The sequence below is a fragment of the Mirounga angustirostris genome, unplaced genomic scaffold (genome assembly GCF_029215605.1).
Source record: "Mirounga angustirostris isolate CCGP_5_RB_7025 unplaced genomic scaffold, mMirAng1.0.hap1 SCAF_13, whole genome shotgun sequence".
Classification (NCBI taxonomy): Eukaryota; Metazoa; Chordata; class Mammalia; order Carnivora; family Phocidae; genus Mirounga; species Mirounga angustirostris.
The window spans coordinates 23,952,224-23,979,103 of record NW_026991721.1 but is presented as its reverse complement, the minus strand read 5'-3'; the positions used below and the strand labels follow the sequence as shown (position 1 = coordinate 23,979,103).

At 45.0% G+C, this 26,880-nt stretch overlaps 1 protein-coding gene across 8 annotated transcripts in view; it reads right to left on the bottom strand.

Annotated features, from left to right (window-relative positions):
• The window catches only part of PAMR1 (peptidase domain containing associated with muscle regeneration 1), a 154,441-nt gene that overhangs the window by 41,392 nt on the left and 86,169 nt on the right, over positions 1-26,880 (bottom strand). For 3 of the 8 annotated variants that reach the window (XM_064576643.1, XM_064576644.1, XM_064576645.1), the window contains 2 exons: positions 12,055-12,250; positions 6,624-6,752 (listed from right to left, as the gene is read on the bottom strand). In XM_064576643.1, the coding sequence (XP_064432713.1) occupies positions 6,624-6,752; positions 12,055-12,250 (325 nt within the window). Of the gene's footprint in view, positions 1-6,623; positions 6,753-12,054; positions 12,251-12,314; positions 13,534-23,823; positions 26,759-26,880 lie in introns of those variants that run through there. The other 5 variants (XM_045893902.3, XM_045893901.3, XM_064576647.1 and 2 more) reach the window with 3 other exon arrangements.

Sequence of the window (26,880 nt, the reverse complement as noted above, 5' to 3'; positions counted from 1 at the left end):
AGAAAATATATTTTTCTCTTTTGATTGGTAATATCCTTTCCTCCATTAGGCGGGGAGGATGAGGACTGATCATTTAGATCCAATCAGAAATTAACCTAGGATGAAGCAAGACCGAAGCTGATTCCTCTAGAGGGGTCTTGAAATTCAAGTATCAGAAACCTAACAAAATCCATCTTTGATTTTCAACAATCTCTGAAATCCCCACCCAACTTCCTATGCCTCCATAATTGTACGACTGGGAAACGGTGAGTTTTAGAGGCTTTGAAATCACCAAGTTTTTGAAGCTGCAAAATGACAACATCCCAAGATCTTCTGCTTTCCAGCCTTGCCCTAGTCTCTGCTTGCTCAGCACAAACTTATTGAAGGGAATGCTTGGTAGAAAGGAATGTCTTTACTCTGGGGTCTCCTTCAGATGTAAGTTCAGCCAGCCACCCACAGATGATCACAAGCCTGGCTAGGCCTGCCTCCTTCTCTGGTTGATCCCGCCCTTCACTGCCCTGCCCCCAGCCTCATAGCTGGCCCCTGGTGTGAAGCCTCCTGGATCACTACACAGGAAGAACTTACTCCTCTGGAGTTTAGATTTTTTTAGATTTTGTGTTCACAGATACTTGATGGTTTAAAGAAAACTGAATTTTCCTTGGTTTGTCAAGTGATTTCTTGCTGTTTGAGCAGCTAGGAAGGTCTTTTTCATGTTCTCCTACACCTTAGCCAGGAACTGAGCAATGATTAAGGAGTTCTTTGACAACATTAAATCCTCTGCAAAGGCTCAGACATGAATTCCCTGCAGTCAGAGCTTCAGCTATATAAACTATTTTATATATATATAAATACATATAATACGTATATATATAATGTATATAATTTTCATATAATTTTATATGAAATGTAAAATGTTATTTACCATACAATCCTTGTTCTGGGAAGATTACCTCCCCATGTCCAGTATATACTATCTTGTCCCTAGGGAATTCTACTTTATTATTTTTCCTCTCTGGCCCTACATTGATTTTCTTCTCAAACAAGAAAAAGAAAAGGAAGAGCTCACTTCATGGCTCTGAGTTAGTAGTAATAAGAATAGTGGCCACCATTTATTGAGCATTTACTATGAACCAGGCTCCATATTAAGGGATTTACAGACCGTGCTTCATTTAACCCTCACAAAGATCCTCAGAGGACCACCATTATTATCCCATTCTGTAAATGAGGAAACTGAGATTTATAAAGATTGAGTAACTTTGCCCAAAGTCACAGAGGGAATAAGAGATTCAAATCCAGATCCTACTGGTTCCAAACCCAGCAGTTAACCACCATATAATACAGTCCCCAATTTGGATCCACATGGGCCTCGTTCCTTTCCTGGAAGTGTCAGGACACATAAGTCCAGGACAAGATGAGCCAGTTTTCAGTGACTCCTCCCAGATGATTCTATGGTTCCCTAGGAAGACAGCTCCATACATCAGTAACACACAGCTTTGTGGGCCTTTCGCTCTTATCTCTCTCTCTTTAAAATTTGCTCTTGATCATTCCCCATTATGGCTCAAGGACCAGCCTACACAATCCTCTCTGATATTCTAGTCCCACATTTTTAGGTATGGCTCATGGCCAGCCCCTCTGCTCTATCCAAAATATGGCTAAGAAGATAAAATATATTAAAGGTCTATAATTTCTCCCCATAAATCCTCTCTCATCTGGGTTGACTTGCTAACCTTCCAACCCCTAAATTCTCCATAGTCTCTAAGTCTGGGTCACTGAAATGTGAGCTGGAAGTGTGGCATCCTGGGTATCTCTTAGGCCCTCTCATTGCTCATCTCATTTTGGTGGCTAAAACACAGCCTGAGGGCCACGTTGAATAAGCTCCACTCTGAAGCTCAGTGGACTGGTTCCACTTAAGACATCAACTTTCCATTTATGAAGCTTTGGGAAGAAGCCTTGATTTTGACTTTAAATATCAGTGCCTCTCATAGCCAGCATCCAGATCCCAGTTCCTAAATACTATTCCGCACAAAAGGAACCAGGATTCATAGAGAAATGGCTGGTTCTAGGACCTGGACACAATCAAGGTGAACTTGAAACATTTCAGGGGGAGGGGAGCAGAGGGAAAGCAAGCAATTGCCTAAAGAATGATGCTGTAGAGCTGGCTTGAAGGGTAATTCTGGGACCATTTGAGCATCAAAAAGAAAAATGATGATAACATTACAAAATGTAGAAAAAAAATTTAAATTCATGAGTTCATAGTGCCATAAAAGAGAGAGAAAGTCAGATGTGAGAAAATGATTATTGGTGGATCCAGGTGAAGTGCCTATGAATGTACTGTTCTTTCAAATCTTTGTAAATATAACATTTTTCAAAATAAAAAGTTGGGGGAAGGAAGAAAGAATCAGCTCCTTTCCGAAGCCTGGATATTCTGAACTTACTAAACCAATCTTCCTTGGGCAAGAGGACGTGAATAAAGTCCTCTCCTGGGCTCAGTGACCTCCGGCCCTTCTCCTCTTATCTTGGGTAATACAACCTGCCAATGGTTAAAAATGAATCAATCACACAAGGGGTTCTAAGACTGTCGTAAGTTAGGCTAATGCTAATTATCACAAAGATTTGTCAAGGACAGTGAGCAAATACAGGGGCTCTAATATTTGCTCAGTACTGAAAGCTCTATAATTAAATATAAAATAGTCTGATCCTCTCTGGCATTTGCCTGTCGCTTCTGCTTCCCAGGTTCTATATGGCACCCAAGAAAAAATGCCAGGGCTCGACAGATGCTACTCAGCAGGAAGCCGTCCTTCAGGATTAAATAGCCAGAAAGGATCACTTGAGTGCCATCTACCGGCTAAAAGCTTGCACTGCCTCAGCCGGGAACAGGCCGCCAAGTGTTCAGCATCCTATTAACAGAGGCAGGCGGCACAGGGTGCAGCCTCAGGCAGGCATTCAACAAACGGGGAAATGAATTACTTCCTCCTTTGATTTCCCCTCACATTTATTCAATGCCAATATGAGGTGCAGGTGATCAGAACCTAATCCCATCATACTGATTGATGTCTTCGTATGGTCCAGCCCTGTTTCCACAGATGGACTGTAAACTCGGTGAGGGCTCATTGTTCTCCCTGATGACCAACCCATAAGAAATGCCCCATAAATGCTTATGGCTGGGATCAAATAACACACAGTGTGTGCAAAGAGGCTTTCAGAACAAGCATAGTGAAACTGAACAAGCGTAACCGAACCAACACAGAATGAGAGAGGAATCTGACAATTATTCTGTTTGTTTCATAGCACTGACCACATTCCAATTTTTTTTTTTTTTTTTTGGTCTCTCCTCTCTAAATTGCAAGCTCCAGAATTGCAGGGACCACGTCTGTCTTGCCCATCATTGTACGTCCAGCACCTAGGAGCATCATTCAAGAAATATGTTTTGAATGGATGGGTAGAAAAAGGAATAATGCTCTCTGCTCTCTTTCCTAGGGACAATGACCAGTTGCCTTGAGCCAGTTCTGCTATCCTCAAGAAAACCTTGATTCTAGATATGGACACCATCTCTATCCAACCAGTCAGACTCCATATACAGCCAACTTTTACCCGGAGGCCAAACCCAAGACTCAACCAATGGGTGTTACTGGGAAAGGCACATGTACAAGATTTCCCTGGGCGACTGCTATCCTCTGTCTTGTTACTACTTGCTTTAGCACTCTCCTACAGGCGAATATTCTTCCCTTTCAATGCCCTGTCCCCCTCCTCCTTGGGATGGGGTATACTTCCCTACTTGACTGATCTGGGGCTCGGCCAGTTCGTCGATATGATGTGAGCAGAGGCCTTAAATGTGCCTGTGTGTTTGGCTTGCCCCTAGTGTTTTTGCAACCCCCCCTGAGAAGAATATGTCCCAAGGAGTTGCTCTTCTTTGGGCTAAGCCCTGAAGCTGGAGTGCAACACAGGCTAACCCAGCTGAAATCAGCTGAACCCCAACCAACCCACAGACCCATGATAAAGGAAAATAAAGTTGTCCTTTTGAGATGGGTTTGTTACACAGAAGAAAAACGACTGGTATAGATGAGCACATTATCACCCCTACTCCCAAAAGCTTTCACTTGGAAATTCTGTCCTATGACCATAACACTCCTCCTGCCTCCATGTTCAACTACTTTATTACCACTCCGCCTACTTTTCCATCCCACTGACACCGCTAGTCCTCTCCCTTCTCCATGCTCTTTCTGGTTTCATGTCCTCTCCAATCGGGACAACCATGTCTCAGCCAACTCTGGGATCCACCAAATGACTGGTTTTATTCACCTCTGCTCCCATGCTGCTAGAGAGCACTGCCCCACTGGCCAAGCGGCATCACCTCTACAGGAAATCCAGCCTCCACTGGATCCTCAGTCTTGCTTGGACAAGCTTTAATTTATCATGAGCTGGTGCCTCTCCTTGGTCCTCCCGTGGCCGTCCCAAACCTCTGGTATTCTCAAGTGGCAGCCATACGTCCACTCTTGCTCTCAGCAGAGATTTCGCTTCCCACTGGGGGCCCCACCAGCGGAGGTAGGATGCTACCGTGGTTAAGAACAAGCCGTCTCAAATCACAGACACTTCGGCATCTTCCTGTTTTACCCACAGATGAGCAAAGGCACAGCTCCACCATCAGCCCCTTCTGCAACTTTTCCTGTCCCTGCCTCTCCAGGATTAGCTGTTCTCCGGTCTCTAGTCTGGAGCACTCAGCCATACCCTAGTTCCCAGCCTTTCCATGGCTTCTCAGTGCACTTAGAATAACACCTAAACGCTTTACCGACTTTCCCTGCTTCCAAGGTCATGGGTGAGCCGATGCCAGCAGATGGCTCCACCCCCTACCACAACCCCGTTCACTCAGACCGAAAAAGAGCCACCTCCCACATCCAAAGGGGAAAAAACCCCAAAGTTATCTCCTATACCACGAAGGTCAATGTGAAATCTAAAACTGTGCATTATATCTCTAGTTATGTCTTTCTTAAACTTTCACTGAAAGTAGTTTTATTTCTGGACCACCCACCAGCTTGGCAATTAAGGAGCATATAGAATAATAATGACATATTTATTGCATTAGTTGAGCTTTTACTACATGCCAGACAAAGCATTAAGTGCTTCACAGGCATTATCTCACCGAATTCTTGAAACAACCCTACGAGGTAGCATTATTCCCACTGTAAAGAAAAGGAAATGAAGCTGAGCAAGGTTAAATGACTTGGCCAAGCGCACAATGCTAGTGACTGGCAAAAGTATAAAACCCAGGTGTGTCGGGGCACCTGGGTGGCTCAGTCGTTAAGCGTCTGCCTTCGGCTCAGGTCATGATCCTGGAGTCCTGGGATCGAGTCCCATATCGGGCTCCCTGCTCTGCAGGGAGTCTGCTTCTCCCTCTGCCTGCCGCTCCCCCTGCTTGTGTTCCCTCTCTCGCTGTGTGTGTCTCTCTCTCTCTGTCAAATAAATAAAAAAATCTTTAAAAAAAACCCAAAAAAACCCAGGTGTGCAGCATTCCAGAGCTTGGACTCTTGATCCTTATGCTATACCATCTCCCGGAACAGCTGCCAAAGGAAGACCAGGGTTAAATCCCACAGCTAACCTACCTAGAAGATCATCTACCAACTACTAAATTAAGTTTTCTAGAACCCGCCGAAAATGACTTTGAAGTTTTAGAGCTGCAACCAAGACCAACACTTTAAAAAATTATCTGTATTCTGGATAATTTAACTCCCAGGTTCATCTGAAAATACCAATACACCCCTTCTCCTCCAGGTAGAGCTCAGGTCCTTGGCTGCAGACCACACAGCTCATCCTTTGCCTGAAACTCTCGAAACTCATGGCATTTTGCTACAGGTTGGATCAGGCAAAGAATACCAATAGTACTCCATCTTCCATCTCTGCAAACTGGAAATATCATTCATAAGAGGGAATTTGCTCAGACTGTCAGCTCATCCTGGTTGCTTCTGATTCAAACAGGGAGCATGTAACATAGGCTTAACAAAATAACAGTTTGTACATTGCTCCAGATCCAGACTCTCAGAGGGATACTCACCGTTGGGGCACTGCGGAGGGGAGTTTGAAACTGAGAGGTTAGATTTCCACTCTATATTCAGAGGACTACTGAAACTCAGAGGGGAACCCTAATAAAGATTAAGTAATTCTTAGAGAAGAAGTCGAACCCAGAAAGAATCCCTTTTCTGGGATAAGTGGCATGCTGACAATTTGATGTGGGTTCCAGGAATTGAACTCAGGAGTCCAGAAATTTACCAATAGAAATTCAGATTGAAAACACACTCCAGGACTTAGCATATTTAAAGCCTTATTCATTGCTTGCTGACCACTGCTAATACACAACTGCTTCTGAAATGGACACGAGGCATGCTGTGTGCAGAATGTCTTGGCTGCAATTAGGAGAAAGGAAAAGATTTAAGAGCAGACATAAACCTCCTGTCGCCAATTCCAAACAGATGTCCACAATCCACACCCAGCAGATGGAAACACGTCTTTGTTTTTTATAGTCTTACCTAGAAAGCCCTCTGGCCAAAGCTTTCCAGAACTCAGATTCCAACCAGCTAAACCTCAGTCTGTTGCAAGCTGAGCCTTGAAAGCAGCATGCACCAGAGGGGGGAGCTGCCTTGGGGTCTACTTACGCATGCAGTCTCCTCCGTACCAGCCCGCGCGGCACTCTGCGCAGTAGACCCCCTTCACGTAGAAGTCATCCAGCGTGCCCCCCCACGAGCCATTTCGGCAGGTCTTGCAGTTTTCAAAGATGGTACAACCTGAAACATGTCCCAGCACAAGGATGTTAGATTATGCACTTGCAGGGTCTGATGGGCGGCATGTGAGAGCAACTGGACCTTCTCAGGGCCTCACCTCCACCGAGGGCCTCTGCCCCTAGAAAGGTGCCAGAGCCCTTGGGAAAAAATGCTCATTCCTAGGAAAATGCCAGAGTCACCAGAATTCGCAGCGAGGAGTCTAGGAGGATGGTCTGAACCATCTTCCAAGTCAGCGGCTGATGTTCCACATGCTTATCATGGAATATTGAGAAAATTCAGACAAGCAAAGAGCATGAAATTAAAAATACCTAGAGGTCCATCACCTGGGAACAACCACTGGTAACACACTCTCTCTGTGTATACAGAAAAACAATTTTTTAAAAATTAGACTTATCCTATATACTGTACATTCTGTTTTTGTCACTTACTTTTTCAGGTCCTAATAGAGAGTATCTTCCTGTTCCATCAAATATTCTTCTATGTCCTATACTTCTATAACCAAAGTATGCCATTGGAAACAACCCTAATGCCTAATAACGGGCTTACCCTGGAAAGTGCCGGGCTACCCCCACTAGCAGGCCACACCAGAGAGGGTTGAGTGGTTCCCAGGTAATGGTCATTTTTATAACATGGTCTCTTGGGTGGGGGGGAGGCACTGATGAAAGAGATAATCCAATCCCACTTATCAAAATGGAAAGCTACGTTCTGGCTCTGCCATTGTCCAGCTGTGTTTCCTTAAGCAAACTGCTTAAGGTCTCTGTGCCCCAATGTCATCATCTGTAAAAAAAACGGTTAAAAATTGTACCTGCCTCTTAAGGTTGTTTTAAAAATTAAATTAACATATATAAAGGGCCTGGCACATAGTACATACACCCCAAATATGAACTATGATTCTTATTCTGTGTTCTCATACCTCCACTTGGCTTATCCCTACTATTGCATATGTCATGCTCAATCTTAACTGCCTATTATCTGTTTTCCTATAACAGAATGAAGTCAGGAACTGCATCTTGTTCAACAATATATCCCCAGCACTTAATATAATATCTGCAACATAGCGAGTGCTCAATAAACACTATTTGAGTGAATGAATAAATGGACATATGGATGGATGGATGAACTGCTAATCCGGGCTTCTCAACCTTTTGAAATAACTGGCATTTCCTTGAGCTGATAGCACACTTCTTTGATTTTGGCTGAAATTACGTTTTCCTTGGCCCATAGTGTATACATGCAGCATATGACTGTGTGGTTTCTGGAGGACAGAGACTCATAGTCCTCTCCTTGCACACCACCCTGACGTGGCTTCCCTGTCCCAGTGCTTCTTCCCACCAGAGAAGAGATGCTAACATGATTCATCAGATTCCAGTAAGTCATATGTGGCCCACAACTGGGTCCCAGCGGAGTCACTATGCTTTCTAAAGGCCATCTTCACCCCCGTGCCACTTTCCCCTCTTTGGTTCCCTATCCACTGTGCCACTGAGGAGGCAAAAGGACTCAGAACGTGCACCCAGTGACCCTGCCAACCTTCTCTCTCAGCCCGGTAACTTCAAAGACTTTAGGTCCCAAGCCACAAAAACCAGCCAGGTGATGAAGGTGAACAAGGCTATCACGAAAATACACTCAGGAGCTCACAGCATTGCCACAAAAGCCAGAGGACCGAGTTCAGAGCTACGTAGCCTAGAACTACATGAAAATACACAGGAAACTGGGTCCACAGAGGGCCCCAGGTCTGCTGGAGACCACTGACGTCACTACTGACATCCCCACCACGGTGCCCCAGATGTTGGTCTGCCTGCAACCACCACCACCGGCAGAGATGCTTGGTTGTCTACCATGATGAGCGAAATAACAGAAATTCTAAAACCATGCCGAGATCCCATTTCTCACCCTTGAGGTTGGCAAAAATCCACAATGATTTGTGTTGCAACGCTTTGGAGAAACGGCGCCCTCATACCCAGCTGCTGCGAATGCTAAGTGCGAGGGAGACAAGGCAAAGTTGGCAAGGTGACATATGTACCTCTCTTGGACTCAGCAATCTCTCTCCCAGGGACCTACCCCAAAGAACACTGCAAAAATATGAAATGATGTATGTCTAAGGCAATTCGCTATAGTATTATTTGTAAGAGCAAAAGGCTGGAAACAATCCAAATACTCATATACTATAGCAATCCACACAATGCAGTTATATACAACTGTAAAAATAAATGAAAAAAAAAAGGCTCTATACTGTCAGAGAGTGATCTCCAGCAGATATTGTTAAGAGAAAAAAAGCAAGATAGTTAGCAGTGTTTATTGTAGGCTATCTTTTGTGCAAGAAGGGGAAAGATATATAAATGTATATACAAACGTATATTTGCTTATGTTGTCATATATAGAAAAGAGATGGAAACAACAAATCTATCTATATATCAAGTAGGTGATATAACACCACAGACAAAAGGACAACATCGGTTGGCTTTAAAACATAGAATTTTGACTATACATATTGAGTGGGATATATATAGTCTAAGGTCAATAAAAACCATAATCATCAGTGGTCTTATTAGTATTAATGGTGCTATTACAAACAAAATTAGCGCTATTGCTATTTTGTGCAATTATATTATGCCATAAGACAGAGCAATAAGTGATCAGGTTAGTATTGTTAGGAAACAGGCTGTCCACCATGATGGAAAAGACATACAAATACAAAATCAACAAAGTTAATTAAACAACGCTGGAATATTATTACATTTGAACTTGAGTATAGACTCATTTTTTTTTTAAATGCCTATTTCCTAGCCCCATCCACTTTAAATAAATAAATAAATAATAGCCCTAGTAAAACGATGACAGTCCAGTAACAAGGAACACGTTAGATGCCCAGAGTGTGGCCTCAGATCAGAATTCCTTAGAGAAATGGCCGATTCCAGGCCTGGGGCAGAAAATACACAAGAAGAGCCTGAAACATCTCGTCACGTAGGAAATCAAGGAAGTTTTCAAACACTAGTGTGGTCTTGTCTGAAGAAGACAGGACACAGAGGGGTCTCCAGGGTCCTGAGATGGGGGGGAATGCATGCATGAAAATGGATCATGACTGCAATGGATTAAACCACATAAATAAAAGTACCTAAATTCATAATCTCACACACACACACACACACACACACATACACACACACTCTTCGATCACCAAAAGGGACTGTTAGGGTATCAGCTCACTATTTTGAAAATTAGAAAAAGAAAAGAAGCCTTTAGGCAGCCTTCCCTTTCAGGGTAACCAGCTCTTCACTACTTAGATCCAAAGATCATTCCCAGCACCGCTCAAGGGGGTGATAGCGGGTGCCTCCTGGATGACCTAACAGGAAGCTATTGGGTGCAGTTGAGGCAGGTGGTGGACTGCCTTCTGTACAATGCAGTAAGAAGCACAAACACCACCTCTGGAGTTCTCTTACTTATCATATCATAAAACCAAAGCCCTGCTCTCACCCCAACGGGGACCGCTAGGCTTTTGAAAATATTGAAAATAGTTCAAAGACTTTAATACAACTGCCAAGGACCCCTAGTCGGGAGATCCTGGTTAAGCTCTCAAAATGACCCTATAAAATTTGGAGGTATTCCTCCACTATGTCCCTACAAAGCACACTCACCATCAGGGAATTGGGGCAGTGGGATTTCTTTTAAATCAAATATACAAAGGCTATATACTGAGGTCACTCCAATTTTCAAATTCAGCATTGCTTGCTCTCTTCTAAGAAAGAAGATGGTTTAAAAGTATCATTTGTTTACTTGAGTCCCATTTGCTTTCCACTTCTATAGCTTCCCACAAAAGAAAGTTCCTGGCAGTTACATGGGTCATTCTGTGTGTTTGTAAAAAAGGGGAAAGGCAGAAATGAGAGAAATTCCCCCAAATACACTTCTGACATCCTTTCGGTCTTCAGCCTAAGGGAAGAGTGTTGGAAACTCTGTGTCCTCCTTTTGATCCGGCCTAACAGGGAAAGGTAAGACTCCCCTGGAAAAAGTCAGATATGCCAGGCAGCAGGTAGGAAAGTACCTAGAAATTGTTCAATGACTTGCTAATCATGCTGGAAACATCTTCAGTCTGAGGCTCAGTGTCCACACAGGCCTCCAGACAGATAGGCACTTCAGTGAAAAAGGACAATCACTGTCCCCTAGATGGTGGGGACAGAGAGCAAAGGAATGCACACTGTGGCCTGGGAAGGTCCCGCTTCACCCTCAGATGCTCTCCTATTACTGGGACCAACTCCTCAAAGTCCAACTCTGAGCCAGAGCATCATGCTTGATTTCTGCTCTTCCTTTCCCCATGCAGCCAATCTCAAATTGTTGTCAATTCCACTCTCTTGCATATCTCTGAAATCCTTCCACCTCTCTCCATCCACAGGGCTTCCTCATTCATTAAGGTCCCCGTGATCCCCTCCTGCCTTCTGTCCTGCCCTTCCTCCAATCCTTTCTCCATACTGCAGCCACAGAGAAAATCAGCTCTCATGTCTTTACACAAAGATCTCTGATGTTGCTAAAATAGCTTCAGGAGATGGCCTGAAGTCATCGCACAGCTTGCAAAGCCTTTCAGGGTCTGGCCCTATTCTCTCCCTGAGATTGTTCTAATATTTTCTCTTTGTCTCTCTATCACTCTCCACGTTTCTCATCACACACACACACACACACACACACACACACACACACACACACACACCCCTTCGGCCAGACCAAGGAACTTGCAATTCCCAAAACCCGATGCTTTCTCTCACCACAGGGCCTTAGCACATGCTCTCTTCTATGGCTTGATCTCTCTACCAGATCCCCTCCACCCTGTTCAGTTTGCTGCTTCCATCTTCGGCACACATATCGCCTCCTCCAGGAAGTCTCCACCGCCCCCATAGCCATCCACGCTCCCATGGTACCTCATGCTTCTCTCTCACAGAGCTCACCGCACTGTATTGCAGCAGCCTGCTTACTTCTCCATCTCCCCGGCCAGGCTGCAAGCTTGGGAAATGCAGGGAATGTGTCTTTTATTTAAATCATTGTATTCCCAGTATCTGATAGGGTCCATAGTAGCTGCTGAGTCTTTTGTTAAATGAATGAGTGAGCGGATGAATTCACAGCCTTATTAGGGTAATGGTGACAGGGTCCTAATTCTTCTACTCCCTTTGCCTGAAGTTAGAACAGTCAGGATTATGCCGCTTTTAATATCATGGCGTCGTAGCTTCTGATCCCTGCCTGCCCAGAGGTAAGTGTGCAGTCTCTTCCCGTTCACGACCTCAGAAAACGTGAAGGCAGCCTGAGGCCCCCATTTCACACTCACCTGGGTGAATGAGGCAGGAGTCACACTCATTCTCCTCGTTCCTGCAGCAAGGGATGGTGTAACCCACTACTTCCTTCTTTCCGGGGCAGACGCACTCAATCTGATCGTATTCACAGCACTCCCGACACATGATATTCCACTCGGCTCCAGGGCAGGCTTCATTAATGACTGTGTACTCTGAAATGGGAACCAGCAGCTGAAGACAGAGGAAGGGGTCAGACCCATAAGTACTCTGTAGCCACAAAGCAACCTTGCCTTACAAATGCATCGTCCTGCCCAAATGAGAGAGAAGGCCATGGGACTTCTTTCTAGGCCGATGTCTCCAAAGTAGGGTGGCCTAACCTGAAGGGTGTTCAAAACCATCCACTGGGGCACAGATGAAATTCTGTTAAAAATAGTTTCATTTTTATTTTTTAAATTAAAAAAAAAACAAGGAAAAGAACTCATGTTTTATCAATATATAATCTAAGTGGATATGCACATAAATAATTTATAAACAAGCATACATTTCTTGAGGGTCTATGTTCATTTCTATTTTTGCTGGAGTATATCAGGCTACTGCTTCCAGCTACATGGGTCATGCATTGCACAACTCCAAGAGGAACCATCCAACTAAACGACTGTCCAGCACAGCCCAGGCACTGGGGCCACCAAACAAGTTTGGGGAACACTCTCTAGACTAGGCCATTCAAGTTCAAGGCTAATTGCCAAATAGAGACCATGTCATTTCCTCCAAACTTGGCTCCTCAATTTCGCAGCATGCCATTTTTATCGTATCTTCAAAGCTAAAACCAACAGAAAAGACAAAAAGTATCTTAATTAGTATGTTTGGGAGAATTTCAGTGCTTTACCAGGGTGAACTCATTGGCAGAACTTCATTCAGTCCCCAAATACAACTGAGTGTTCTTTCCCATGAGAAAAAAAAAAGAAGTATTCCTTTCTGGGTAGGACTTCTGTCTGTCTTTCTTTTTTAAAACATACCTTAAGTAAATGAAAAAGAAAAACCATCTGGTAAAATCTATAAGAGGAATCAGTCGGCGGCTGCCCAGGGGAACCCAGTCCAAGAAACAGACTGAGCTTTGATTTGCTCTTCTTTCTTCCCCACTCTCCATGTCTAAAAGTTTTGCACAAAGACGATGATTGAAGAAGAAATAGGTCAGCTGTGAGGGAGAAAGTGCATCTGCTCTTGTGTGAAGCCTTCCCTTAAAACCCTGGGCAGGGATCCCCCAACATGCTTTGCAGGTCCACATAAACCCATGGTAGCATCTGCAGTGGCTTCTAACCTCTCGAATTTCACCGTTTAGCTTTCTATTTTCCTCCTGTAGATTTGGAAGTCTGACACTGGGTTGATCATCCTTAATCTGCCAGGTAGAACCATCTAGAAAAACCATCACCATCTCCTGTCAGCCTCAGGTCATAAGAACATTCTAGCATCAAAGAAAGGAACCACTTGCAGAATAAGGGACAATTCCTTAAATGGAATAAATTTAGCTGTATGAAAAATGCTCTTATTTCTTTTCCCACAAACTTTGGCAGACCAGCCAAGATTCTCACACTGGCATTTGGGAATGATTAGGACAGATTATTGTGACAGTGTCACTAGTGAAGTTCTCTTTCCCCCACTACTCTGTGGGGCCCTGCAGGACAGACACCAGGACAGACTTAGCTGAGCTTCCTATGTTTCTGATATCAGCCGGATGACATGAATGACGTCTAAAATGTACAAAAGAACTTAATGGTTAAAAGTGAGAAAGGGCAGGAGAAAACACAAGGGTAAATCTCCATTGTATTTTGCAATCAATCCTTAGAAATGACACTTAAACATGAACAACAAAAGAAAAACAGGTAAGTTGGACTTTATCACACTTTAAAAATATTGTGCAGTAAAGGACATTATCAAGGAAGTAAAAAGACAGTCTACAAAATGGGAGATTTGTAGATTAATAAATATGGGTTTAATATCAAATTAAGTATTTGATATGGGTTTAATATCAAATTAAATATTTGATATGGGTTTAATATCAAAAATACATAGAGAACTCCTACAACTCAACCACAAAAAGACAAACAACCCAAGTTTTTAAGTAGGCAAGTAGCATGAATAGGTATTTCTCCAAAGAAGATAAACAAATGGCCAATAAGCTCGTAAGATGGCTGACGTCATAAGTCACTGGGGAAATGCAAATCAAAACCATGAAGAGATACCACCTCCCAGGACTCCGATGGCTATAAGAAAGGAAAATAACAAGAGTTGGCAAAGATGCAGAGCAGCTGCAACCCTCATGTATTGCTGGTGGGAATGGAAACTGACTGATGCAGGTGCTGTGGAAACCGGTGTGGTGGTTCCTTCAAAGGGAAACCTAGGGGCGCCTGGGTGGCTCAGTCGGCTGAGCATCCATCTGACTCTTGGTTTTGACTCTGATCATGATCTCAGGGTCATGAGATCAAGCCTTGCATTGGACAGCACTCTCAGAGGGGAGTCTGCTTGAGGATTCTCTCTCTCCCTCTCCCCTCGCCCCTCCCCAGCTCACAGGTGCACATGTGCTCTCTCTCTAGAATAAATAAATCTTTACCAAAAAAGGAAGGTAAACATAGAAATACCGTATGTCCTAGCAATTCTACTCCCATGTATATACCCCAAAAATTAAAAACAGGGACTCGAACGGATACTTGTATGCCAAAGGTCATTGCAGCACTATTCCTAATAGCCAAAATGTGGAAAGAGCCCAAGTGTCCATCAAGAGATAAGTGAATAAACAAGATGTGGTCTATGATACAACGTTACTCAAGAGTGGGGGATATTACTCAGCCGTGAAAAAGAATGGGATACCGCTACATGCTACAGTATGGATGAACCATGAAAACACGCCAAGTGCTATGCTACGTGAAAGAAGCCAGTCACGAAAGGACAAAGATTGTCTTGAAAAAGTTTTGGAAATAGTGGTGAGGCTTCACAACACTGGGAATGTAATTAATGCCACTGAGCTGTATACTTTAAATGGTTCATATGGCAAATTTCACATTACATATATTTTGCCACAGTTTTTTTTTTTTTTTTTTTTAACATAAAGAAAAGTGAGAGACAACAAAATGCTTAGAGGCTCAGGCACTGGGGTCAGACAGACCTGGGGTTGGAATGTCGCCTCTGCTACTTACTGAGGGTAAGAACTTGGCCGAGTTACTTTACTCACTCAGCCTCCGTTTACCATCCAGTAAAATGAGTACATTTTCTCCAACTCAGGGGCCTGCTTAAAGGACTAAATCAGGTCATGTCCATAAAGAGCTTAACACAGTGCCTGGTATGTAATAAGCATTCAATAACTAGTAGCTTATAAAGGAAAAGAGCACAGAACACCCACATTTCTCAAGGGTCTTATTTTTTAAATGTATAGCACATCAGTTTCTTACTTAAAATGTTTGTGTTGGTTCCCATTGCATTCGGAACAAAGCCCAACTGCTCCCTCTGCTGAGAACCCCTCACTCCCTATCCCTCCAACCCCTTTCTTGACTACGGTCTCCCACCTTCTACAAGTTTCTCAAAACCACCAAGCTCTTGCCCACCTCAAGGCCTTCACATTCGCTTTTCCCACTGCCTCTATTTCATCCTTTAGGGCTTATTGTAAATGACACCTGCTCAGAGAGGTCTTCACTGACTTTCTCACCCAAAGTACATACCCCTGCCTACCCCTCCACGCTAATCTCTACCACAGTAACCCAGTCGTTCCCTTGCTTAGCCCCTACCACAATTTATACTCACTTTCCATGCTTCCACTTACTTGCTTATTGTCTATGTCCCTTATAGGACCATAAGCTAGTAGGAACCACATCTAACTTGTTCATGGCCATAGGGAAGGGTCTGGCACACAAGAGGCGCTCTATAAATACGTGTTGGATGAACCCGTCTTAATGCTAGACCTACGCTACCCTCTATTCAATAGTCAAATATTTCCATTCAGTAGGTCTGGCTTGGAACTACAAGCCAGGGGAGCTGGCTTCACCCCATAATTTCCTAATATCAGAGCTGGGGCACTTTCCATCCATAGAGAATTACTTGGAATAGATGGTCCAGTTTGCCTGTCTTGGGCCCAAATCCCTTGTCTCCAGCCCCCAGCTTGTCCAGCAAACATGCCTGTGGGGTGTGGCTCATGTCTTACCCCCTCTCTCTGTTCACCTTAGGGCAAGCACTACATCCTTCTAGGTTTTCTAAGAATTTAGAAACACTAATAACTCCCGGGAGGGCAATGATAGGATAAAAGTAATTTGCAACTTTTATAAGACTTTATATTTAAATGTAGAAGGCCAAGTAAGGTCTGCTCTACTCCCACAGAGAGCGAAGTCTATCTCCCCCTAAGCAGCAGGCTTGTTCACCTCTGGCCCAGCCGTGGAATATTCTGGGTCTCCTTTTTACCCAGGAATTAATTCCCTAAAATGCCTTCATTGGCATTTCTTTTAACGTCAATGAGCAAGCTCCCCTCTGCCCTCCCAAGCCCATTATATTAACTTTATAGGTAAGGTCCAGGGCATTGTATCATCTTAGCCAAAGGGAATGATCACCGAAAGCCCATTCTGTCTGGCAGTTCAGCCACCTGGCTCCTTTTCAAGGATTCTGTGTGTGACATACAGAACAATGGGCCCTCCCAAAGATGCCCACATCCTAACCCCTCCAAACTATGAAAGTACTGCCTGATATGGCAAAATGGATTTTACAGATGTAACCAATTTAAGGATCTTGAGATGGGAGAAATATGCTGGATCATCCAGGTGGGCCCAACATCATCGAAAGGACCGCTATAAAAGGGAGGTAAGGCGGTCAGAGTCAGAAAAGGAGATGTAACAGCAGAAGGAGAGACCGGACTGATGTGCTCTGAAGATGGAGGGAGGGACCACAAGCCAAGGAACGCAGACAGCTTCTGGAAGCCAGAAAAGGCAAGAAGACAGATTCCCTCCTGGAACCTCCAGAAGGAATGCAGGCCAACTGATACTTTGATTTTAGCCTTAAAAGACTCCTTTCAAACTTCCGACCTCCAACACTAGAAGAAAGAAATGTGTGCTGTTTTAAGTTACTAATAAGTCTGTGGTAATTTGTTACAACCCCCATTGAGAATTTGTGTCTTCTCAAAAAAAAAAGGTTGATCCACAGCAAGTCATTTAACCACTGAGTTTCCCCACTGAGCTCAGGGCCAAGAGTATGGGTGAAATGATGAATCCACTCTTCCGTTGCACAAGTATTTACCAAGTATCCTCGTGCCCCAGTAGGAGGCTGGGTGCTGGGATATGATGGAGAGAAAAACAGACACTGTCCCCAGCCTCATGGAAGTCACGTCTTTACAGAGCTGGCGGCTTTGGGCAAACAGACTCTGCAAATACACAAGCACCAACCGTGATAAGGAAAATGTAGGATGCTGAGAACAAATGGATGGTCATAAAGGGGCATTAGCACCAAATCTACAGGACTCACGGGCTCAGGCGGATTTAAATCAAATCACAGGTAGACACCTATGGAAGTGCTAAGAGGAAGGAATGGTTTTAATGGTTTTGTGACTCGAGCCTGTCCGCTCTGGTCTGGCAAGTCCATCACCCTTCTTTCTCCCCGGCTTTAACAGAGACAAGAAAGTGCTCCCAAAATATATGTATAAGAAATTAATGGGTAAGTGAAATGTTCTGTAAGAAATATTTAAAGTTGACCACCTGAAGAGATTTAAAAGTGCAGTAAGCAGACAAAAGCAATCTCCTAGACTTTTTTTCCTCCATTTATTAGAATTATCTTTGCAGAAAGGGCATATTGGTCATTTGGCTTTAGCTGCACAGATTTCAGGGAATCTCAATATGGCGCCAAAGGCCGGTTCCAGAAACTAGCATTGGGAGAAGCCCCAAGAGCAGAAGTTACTGAATGTTGTCATGTGTGTATACAAATGCACGTTAGCATTTGTGTAACTAAAGTGCTTTTATATTGTTCATGCAATTGAATCTTCAACAGGACCCAGTGAGATCGGTAACATATTTTCTTTTAAGTTAAAAGGATGTAGCCCTACTTCCTCACTTTACCAGTGAGGAAAAGCACTAGGTAGGAGAAGTAAAGAGAAATGTCAAAGCTTTTCTAGGGAATTAATTCTGGGAGGAAGAGAGGCCAGTGGATTGTGGGCCTAGGGAGCAGGTGAACAAACCTGCAGCTCAGGGGGAAACAGGCCAGGACAACCCCCAGCTTGACCAGCTACTGGAGGTGAGCACATCTTACTTTGCTTTCCACATTTAGAAACAAAGCCTAATAAAAGCAACCAAGGCGTCCCATCAGTGCTTCCCAGGAAAAAAGCACAAAGAAAACGCCCATGACAAAATCAAGCTCAGAGAGCTCTGGGCACCGTGCACATTTATTCATCCCGAGCTCTTCGGCTGGATAAAATTTTGTTTTAATGAAACACGACACATTTTAACATAAAAGATTTCTTATGAGAGCTTCAAAAATAAAATCATAAATAAAGGAATAAAAACTATTCAGGAATAACGTTAATATTTTGCTGTCCATCTTTCCAGTTGTCTTATTTCAATGGACATATATATCCACATGTAGATACTGACACATGTGGACACATAGTCTTCTTCCCCAAACTGGTAACATATAATGTTCGGTGTTAGAAACTGCTTTTTTTTTTCTTTTCTCAGATCAAGGACGTCTTCTCTTGACACTGCATAGTCTTCAAAAGTGCTTTTAAATTGCTGCATAATTATCCCATGTGTGCAGGTGCCCACCCCTCTCTTTTTTAAATCAGGGCCAGTGAAAGTAAGAGAGTCACAAAGGACTTTGGTATCCTGAGCTTAGCCCAAGTGGCCCCCTCAGCTGCCCAGGCAGAAGCCATCCCAGTGTCTCCTAACCAGGGTGGAGAGTCCAGTTATATTGGTCCCGCTTTGCTTCTTCCAGAACTCGCTTTGGAAAACGGAAGGCACTTCACCTCCTGGTCCTGCTTTAACAACAGGAATACAGAAGCAATGATGGCCAGGCTGATGAGCTGGTGCAGGCTCAGCTTTCAGAGAGGCGATCGAATGAATGAATGGGTGAAAGAAAGCCGCTGACGTCATCGTCACCATCCTCCTGTTGCAGGGTTCCTTAGCAGCCTGACAGTCTGCCTGGAGGCTCTCCAGCACTGATCTCTCTCTCTCTCCTGCTGACCAGGGGGGATACAAGGAATCCCTCAAACAGCAGGTACTCGCCTCCACAGAATGGCGGGGGCGGGGGGGGCGGCGGCAACTGTGTCCCCCGAAGCGTAGTCTCCAAGTGCCAGGTGCTTAACACCAGATTTTAAGGAAACATGTTGACACCGATGGCCGTTAAGGTCCATCTGAAAAACTTCAGAGGATTCTTCGGGAAAACAGGGGTCAGCCTATTCCTTACATGATTGAAACATCAGTTGTCAGATTAAAGGCCCAGGCCGAGACCACCCCAGAAGGTGGCAAAGAAAGGCACTTTCATCCTGTGCCCACTTCTCTTTGATGTTGGAACCCCTCTTTCTGTCCACCAAAACCTCCAAGTCCTCCCAGCTAACCACGTGTAATTAACATTTCTACCGAGTCTTTACCATCCGGCATTCTATAAACCTTCTGAGACCAGAGGGAGGAAAAAAGATGTTTGCCTCAACAGGGAAATCCGATTAGACAGCTTGGGCCCCTCAGTCCCAGCCCCCCTCCTCTGGTGAGATCTGCACTCCCCAGACTGAGGACAGCTCCGCAGCCCACAGCTTTCCTGACTGCCCAGGGTCTGGCCACCTGCTCACGGGATCACGGTCGATGACAAGCAAACCCCAGGCAGGCAGGACTGTGAGTCAGGGAATAGGGAATGCTTGCTGACTCCATGTCTCCTCCTAAGCCTTTGAGAACCATCCTGTCAGCCCAAGACCCTCAGTCCCAGCCTGGCTGGATTCCCCACCTCAGTGACCTCAGGCTGCCCCCTCTCACAGCTCCTCTTGTTAATGAGATAATGATAGCTGTGGAGTCAAGCTTTTCATCACCCCCTTTGGGTACCAGGAGTGATAAAACTTTTATGGAGTCCATAGAAATCTGGTTTTTAGGTATGCATACAATGGGGAGGGACAGGGAGGCAAAAGTGTTTGTCACTTGATTTCCCTGCTCACCCTTTATTAAGCACGCTGCTCTACACTGTGGCTCTTCCTTCATACTTCTAGGCACCCTGGGTCCTGGCACCCCCAGGGAAAACTTCCAAGCCCTGGGCCCATATCCGCTCATTGAATCCTCACAGCCAGCCTTCAAAGTAAGTCTGATTTTCTTCATTTAACACATGAGGAAACTGAGGAACAGACAGGGTAAATACACTGCCCCAGGTGGCACCATTTTCAGGTGAAAGAAGAAAGATCAGAACCCACCTCTTTCTAGGGCCAGAGTCTCATTCCTTCCAACATGCTATCTTGATTCTAGAGAGTTCACGTCTCTGGCTTTGCAGCGATAAGAATGCAGCATTGACGAGATGGACACATTTGGGAATCAGACCACCCAAATGTTAATCCTGAGCCTGTCCCTCTTGTATGCTGCTGGACAACTGTAGTAGACGAGACGCCTTAGCCCGAAGCCTCAAGGGATAGGTGTACAGTTAGTTGATGGGGCTGTTAACGTCATTGCGACTGAAGAAGGCAATGAGCAGAAAGGGCTTTGAAAGAAAAATTGCAGATTTATCAAGACATTACCATTTTTCTCTGCAGGATACAAAGCCATCCCATCTTGGGCTGAGGGACCGATGGCTAAGGGAGTGAAGGGGCTGAGTAATAATGTCTTCTCCTGAGGCCCACACATACGTGGCATTTTTAGGCAATATGCTCATATTGAAATCAGGGCATTCTGAGCTCCTCCCCTTGCTTCTAGATCCCTAATATCCCCTCTTCAGACACCTATTTAAATAGGACATAGTTTACTTCCTGCTGCTTCTCTTCTAGAAATAGAAATTCTACATCCATAGTCAAAGGGAACAAAACCTAAACTCGCATTTGGCAGAGCCCACAGTTGCCATTATCCTCAACAACTGTGGCGCTGGAAATCCTTGAAGGACAGCTGCTTCTGGGTTATTTCAATTGTTGGAATATGAGCTGACTGGATCTTATTTTTTTAGTAGAATTGGCTACTACGAAAAAAATTTAATAATGCATCTAAAAGTACTTGGCAATAGAATTCAGCCAATATGACATCAACTGAAGCATTAGAATGGCTAAGTTAAAAACAATAAAACTTAAGCTATCCCCTAGAAATCCAATGTGGATTTCCCTGGACCCAAGAATTCTACAAACTATCCCCTCCCCCCCAGCCCCCAGTCTTCCACACTTCCAAACCCGTCTTTCTGAATCAGAGCATGTCAAGGCCACACAGGAGTCTTGGTCGGCCACATCTACCTCTTTGCCAATAGCTTCCAGAGTTAGTGTTCTTGACTTCATGTCCACGGTCAATGATGCCAGGCAGAAGGCAGATTTTCCTTCTACCAGAGCCAGATGACCAAAGCATAGGTCGAGTGTGGACGGATGCTAAGTGTGGATGATGCGTTTATGATGGTATGTCCGGTTCACTAAACCCTAAGCTGGCAGCAGCTCTGGGCAGGCTAACCCTCATCATAGTTACCTCCCCCAGCTCTGCAGGCTAGAATCACATGAAGGGCAACTTTATGCCTGAGGATTCCTGCCTGGCTCCACCCTTGAATCACGACAGGGGGTCAGGAGCAACATCTCCTGTTTGGGACGCGAGGCCACTGACCCAGAATCACCTACTCTGAAAAACCCCTGACCTCTCGACCTCTCAGTCCCTGCAAGAAACAACCGCTCACTCGCCCTGTTTCAAACATGGAGAAACTAAGGCACCACATGAAGAAGACACTTCCCCTAAGGTTGTAAAGTGGATGCATGATAAAACCAAGGGAAGGAAGCAAGTCTCAGAGAGAGAAACTTATGTTGACTCTTTAGGGAAGTTTTTTCTGACAGAGCCACCGATGAATAACATAGGAGGCAAAGAGGGCCTCAAGAGGACCTTGTAAGTCCCTTCCTACTACAGACAGAACGCCCAGTATTTCCTTTCGATTCCCTGTGAAACGTGTGCTAGTGGGAAGAACAGAAGGCACAGAAGGAGACATCTCTAATTTCCTGAGCATTCTTTTTTTGCAAGATGCGTCACTAAGCATTTCAAGTCAATTCTCATTTAACCCCTGCAATGAACCCAAAAGACACTATTATCTTCAGTCTACAAGTTGAAAAGTGGGAAGGCTACATGAAAGAAGTTAAGGAACTCGCCCAAGAAAAGCAGCCATAAACGACAGATTCAAACCCTGGGCCATATTTCAAACCACAATACTGTACACCCCACATATATACATATTCATACAGACACACACATCCCACATCTCTACTCTTCTGCGTACGTGTGTATTTAAACACGGACACATCCATACCAAAGATGAATCCCACAATTATGGCAAGTGAGGCCTGAATCTTCGCTGAGGTCATGGGTGACTCGAGTCCACTTAGGTAGGATACCCCTTGAAGGAACAACTGGTTTTATGCCTCACCCATTGCCACTGTAGTTACCCAGTCTGAAACAAGTCAGAGCAGAGAAAGGAGGCAGGCAGTGCTAGGGCCAAGGGAGAAGCCGTGTTGCATGACAACAAGAACGATATTTAGCTAAGGCAGGAACAAAGAAGTTCCCAGAAACAGCAAGCAACGGGTTGATGAGCAGCTCAAAGTCACGTGCTGTCTCTATGGGATACGGCTCCAGCCTAAAGAGCCCAGATCACTTCAGGGTGTGCAAATCAGGGCCCCGGTGACTGGGCTATCCCAGAGCCGGCAAATAACAGGGTTGGAGACAAGCCTCCGGGTGTGTGGTGAGGCAGGTGGAGTGGAGAAGAGACGGTAGTTGGGGATGAATGGTCCTGGGCCCCCGGGGATTAGAAGGATGCTCAGACAGTCCCCTCGTTTGGGAAGGGGAGACTGTGTGACTGTCACCAAGGATACGATCTAGCTGGGAAGTCAGGCCACAGCCCTATGGCCCCCGGGTATGCCGCGTTACAGTGGCCGTGCATTCATCAGATTCCATTTGTCCAATGATCCCAGACCGACCGCATTACTGTCAGCAACCTGAAGATGAGAAATGAGTTTTCTCAATGAATCATGCAGGTCAGTGCTGGCGAGGACGTTTCTCAACATGAACGGGGCATCTCCAAGCTCTTTCACCCTCTTGAGGAGCACTAAGCAGCTAGGGCATCAGACTTCCTGCCAGGCGCTCAGCAGAAGTCTGAAGAGAAGCTCATGTTTCACGGACTTTCAAATTCCCTCCTTCCCCTATCCTAACGGTGAGGTATTCTTCAATGTTGCATTCATTATGGGCAAGAGAGCAGAGTTTTCCAAACTATATTCCAGGGAGTACTAATTCCCCTGGATTGTATAAGGTATGATGTGGAAAGAGGTTCTGTGCTTAACCTTATAAAATGCTAATCACAGCTTTCTTTATACGGGGCTTTGCAATATCTATAAATGCTTTGTGCATAGCCAATCTCCACATCCCCCAGACTCTGTTCAACCTAGGATTTGGCTGTTTATTTTTGCTGAAGCTCTTCCAGCATTAGAATTCCATGAAACCCACTTTGGAAAACACCAGACTGGACCATCAACTCTTTCAACGGATTGCCAGTGCCTTAAGGAAAAGGGCTCTGTCTTATTCACCATGGCATCTGCAAGCACCGAGGATCATGTCCAGCACCTGGTGGGTGCATGAGCAAGTTTGCTGAATAAATACCTGAACGTGGACACAGGAAGCACGTGTGATTTCCAGGGAAAGGTGAGCGCAAAAAGAGTGATGTTAGAAACGTCTCTTGCTGGGACACTGTGGGAGTCTCGATCCTGTGGTATGAAGAATCCATTGGGTTCATTCCTGGTGAATATTCTGGTTTCTTGCAGTTAGTAGTTCATTTCCACAAAGACTTGGGATGCTCGCTTGTTCTGTTCCATCAGTGGGCTGGACCAGGGGAGCTGGGTTTGCCCAGAAGGGAGAATCAGGCAGTCATCCACCCACTGGGAGGCAGAAAGCCAGACCAAGAAGTCCTGCAACAAAGTTTCTTTACTGGCAGCCAAGCCCCGCCCCCCCTTCTCACATCCAGGTGAGCCAAGGGCGTGTGGGAAAATAGGGGAGTAGACATGACCAGCTAGAAGCTAAGCTCAGGCAACTTGTCCTGGATCATCTCGGGCGTGTTGCACTGTTGATCCTGAGGTAAGATCCCAGCATAAGGGGGATTCATTGATCACCTGCAAAGGGATCCTATGAAGTAAGTGAAGGGGGGACTCTGAAAAACACAAACACTTCAGTTCCCCAGAGTCTTCAAATGATTCATTTGATTTGAAGCAAACTGGGCCAGTATCCCCTCCATTTAGTAGTTTTCCATTAAACTGGCTGGAAATTTTTTTTTAACCAAGCATGAATTCAGCTTATGAGGACAATTGCTGTGTCTCCCCATGAGCTAACGTTGCCTGAATGTGTTCCTCACTCCGTTCTGGCGGCAGCCCCGGTTTTCCAATCACCAAACCAACAGACCAGACTTCTACTCACACAGATACTTGCTGCCAAACCACTAACTCCGCCCTCTGAAGGAGCCAGGACCTCAGAGAGGATGGTGATAAAGACGCCCACCCTGCAGGAATAAGGGCATGTGTCTAAATGCAGAGGCAGGAGAGTGACAGAAATAGGCGTCCTCTTGTGCTGCCCAGCTGATGGGGGCACTTCTCTTACCTGCTTGTCAGGTAGACATTAGGTCCTCATTCAAGGTTGAAATGAATTGGTTAAAACCCATCTTAATTTTACTGGAAGGGGATCGTGTCTCCATCCCCTGCTATATCCATCAACTGCGTTATGCCAAAATAAGAAGGGAAAAAACGCTTTCCTTTATTCATTCCAGACCTGCTTCTCCCATTCCACAGCCTGTTTACACATTGATGATCTTGACAGAATAAATCCATAAAGGAGCTAAGCTACAAAGTGTTAGGGCTGGACTTGAAACACGGATCATCTTTAATTCTGTCACTTTGCAGACACATGAGTCTAATTATAAAAGCTGACGATGAGACAGAGAAATTCTCACTTCCTATGCTGAATCAGAGTAAGACACGTGATCCTGGGGACAGCTATCCCAGAAACTGGTTAGAGTTTTGGTCTGCTCAGCGCCTCCTTTAGGACATTTAGAGTGTCCAAGAGATAACCAGATTTCCCAACTAACACCATGCTCCTTTATGATTCAGCCAGAATACAGCCAGCCGATCTACCATAGTTGGACCCAGTGCTTACTGTGACAGTGTTACGGAGTGTTTCAGGGCGTGTGTTATGGAGTCAGACTGACTGGGTTCAAGACACGGATATCCAGCCATGTGACCTGGGCAAGCACTCTGCCTGAGTTCCTCCACGTGTGATTAAATAAATTAAATGTAAAGCACATAGGACAGTGCCTGGTATTTACCACAAATTCCACAAATTATTTGGGTGGCCAAACTTGCAGTTAGATCCCTTATCTATGATAGGATGGGAGGCCGTTTGGTGCTTCTGTCATCGAGGGTGAAGACTTTGAGGTATAACCCCTACCCACTCTTCTTCTTCAACCCACAGAGAATTATACCCAAGAAAAAATGGGCTCTGTGTCTGTCTCACATATAATTGCACCCAAGACAAAATGAGAGGAGTGGAACTGAGTGGGGAGTAGTAGAAGTCCCTTTGATTAAGAGAGTAGAATATCTCCAGCCAACTCTAATTCTCTGCCTTCCTTGGGTGGTTTTGTTTACAGGTAGCAGGTTTGCTTTTTCCTACATTTTCACTTCTTTCTCTCTACATAAACCTAACACTTTGGCACAGATCTTATGATGGCTGACAAACAGAATTCCTTAAACGCAGACCAGGCTTGGAATCTGCTAGACTTTCTGCCACTGATCTGGTAGTTTTCAATGCTCCAGCTGGCCTTGGGGTCCTCTACTCCGTGGAGTTCAGGAACTGGAAAATGTAAACACTGCCTTTCCCTCACCTTTAAAACAAAAAAAGAGGAGAGGGAGCTGGGCTCTTGTGACTTTCCCATATCCCAGAGTGAGGGTAACAAGTCCTCCCCCATGTGGGGGGAAGGGGAGCACAAACTTTCCCCCTTTATCACTGAAATGGCACCTCCCCCAACCCGCACATATCCCAAATTGATTGCAGCTTCTAGAGCTGGTCTCAGGAGAGGCAGGTAGAGAAGTTTCTCTTGCATGGGGATTGGCCGCCCCTAGCGGGGGAGGTGGAAATAATTTCTCACTTAAGACCAGTCATTAGATTCCCCCAGACACCATTCTCTTGGCCATTTCTGTCTAGCCATCTAGACATCTAGTAACCCAGATATAAGTGACTTTAAATCAAACCTTCAGTCCACACCAGTGGTATTCCAAAGCCCTCCCTAAGACTTCGGGATATTTCTGAGACACGCCCATGCCCAAAGGTGCTTTGTCCCCCAGCTTATTGACCCAGACACAATACCCAGCCTCATCCTCTGTTCCCACCAAAAGCTCATGCTCAAGGACACTTACGGGAATAAAACATTTTACCAAAGAGTGGGTGGTCACAGAGGTTCTACGTGTTCTACAAAACCCACAAGTTAATATATATTTACGTTCCTTCTTTTAAAAGTTCTGTCAAGCTACCCAACCCCCGCTCTCGTGCCCCCCACCTTCTGGATTTCACTCGCCCTTTCCACCCCACCCTCTCCAGAATGGCAGTCAAAATCTCAAATGCCAGTAGGGAGTGGCTGGTAACATACGTGTGGGTTGAAAAGGTGGGGTGTCTGGCCAC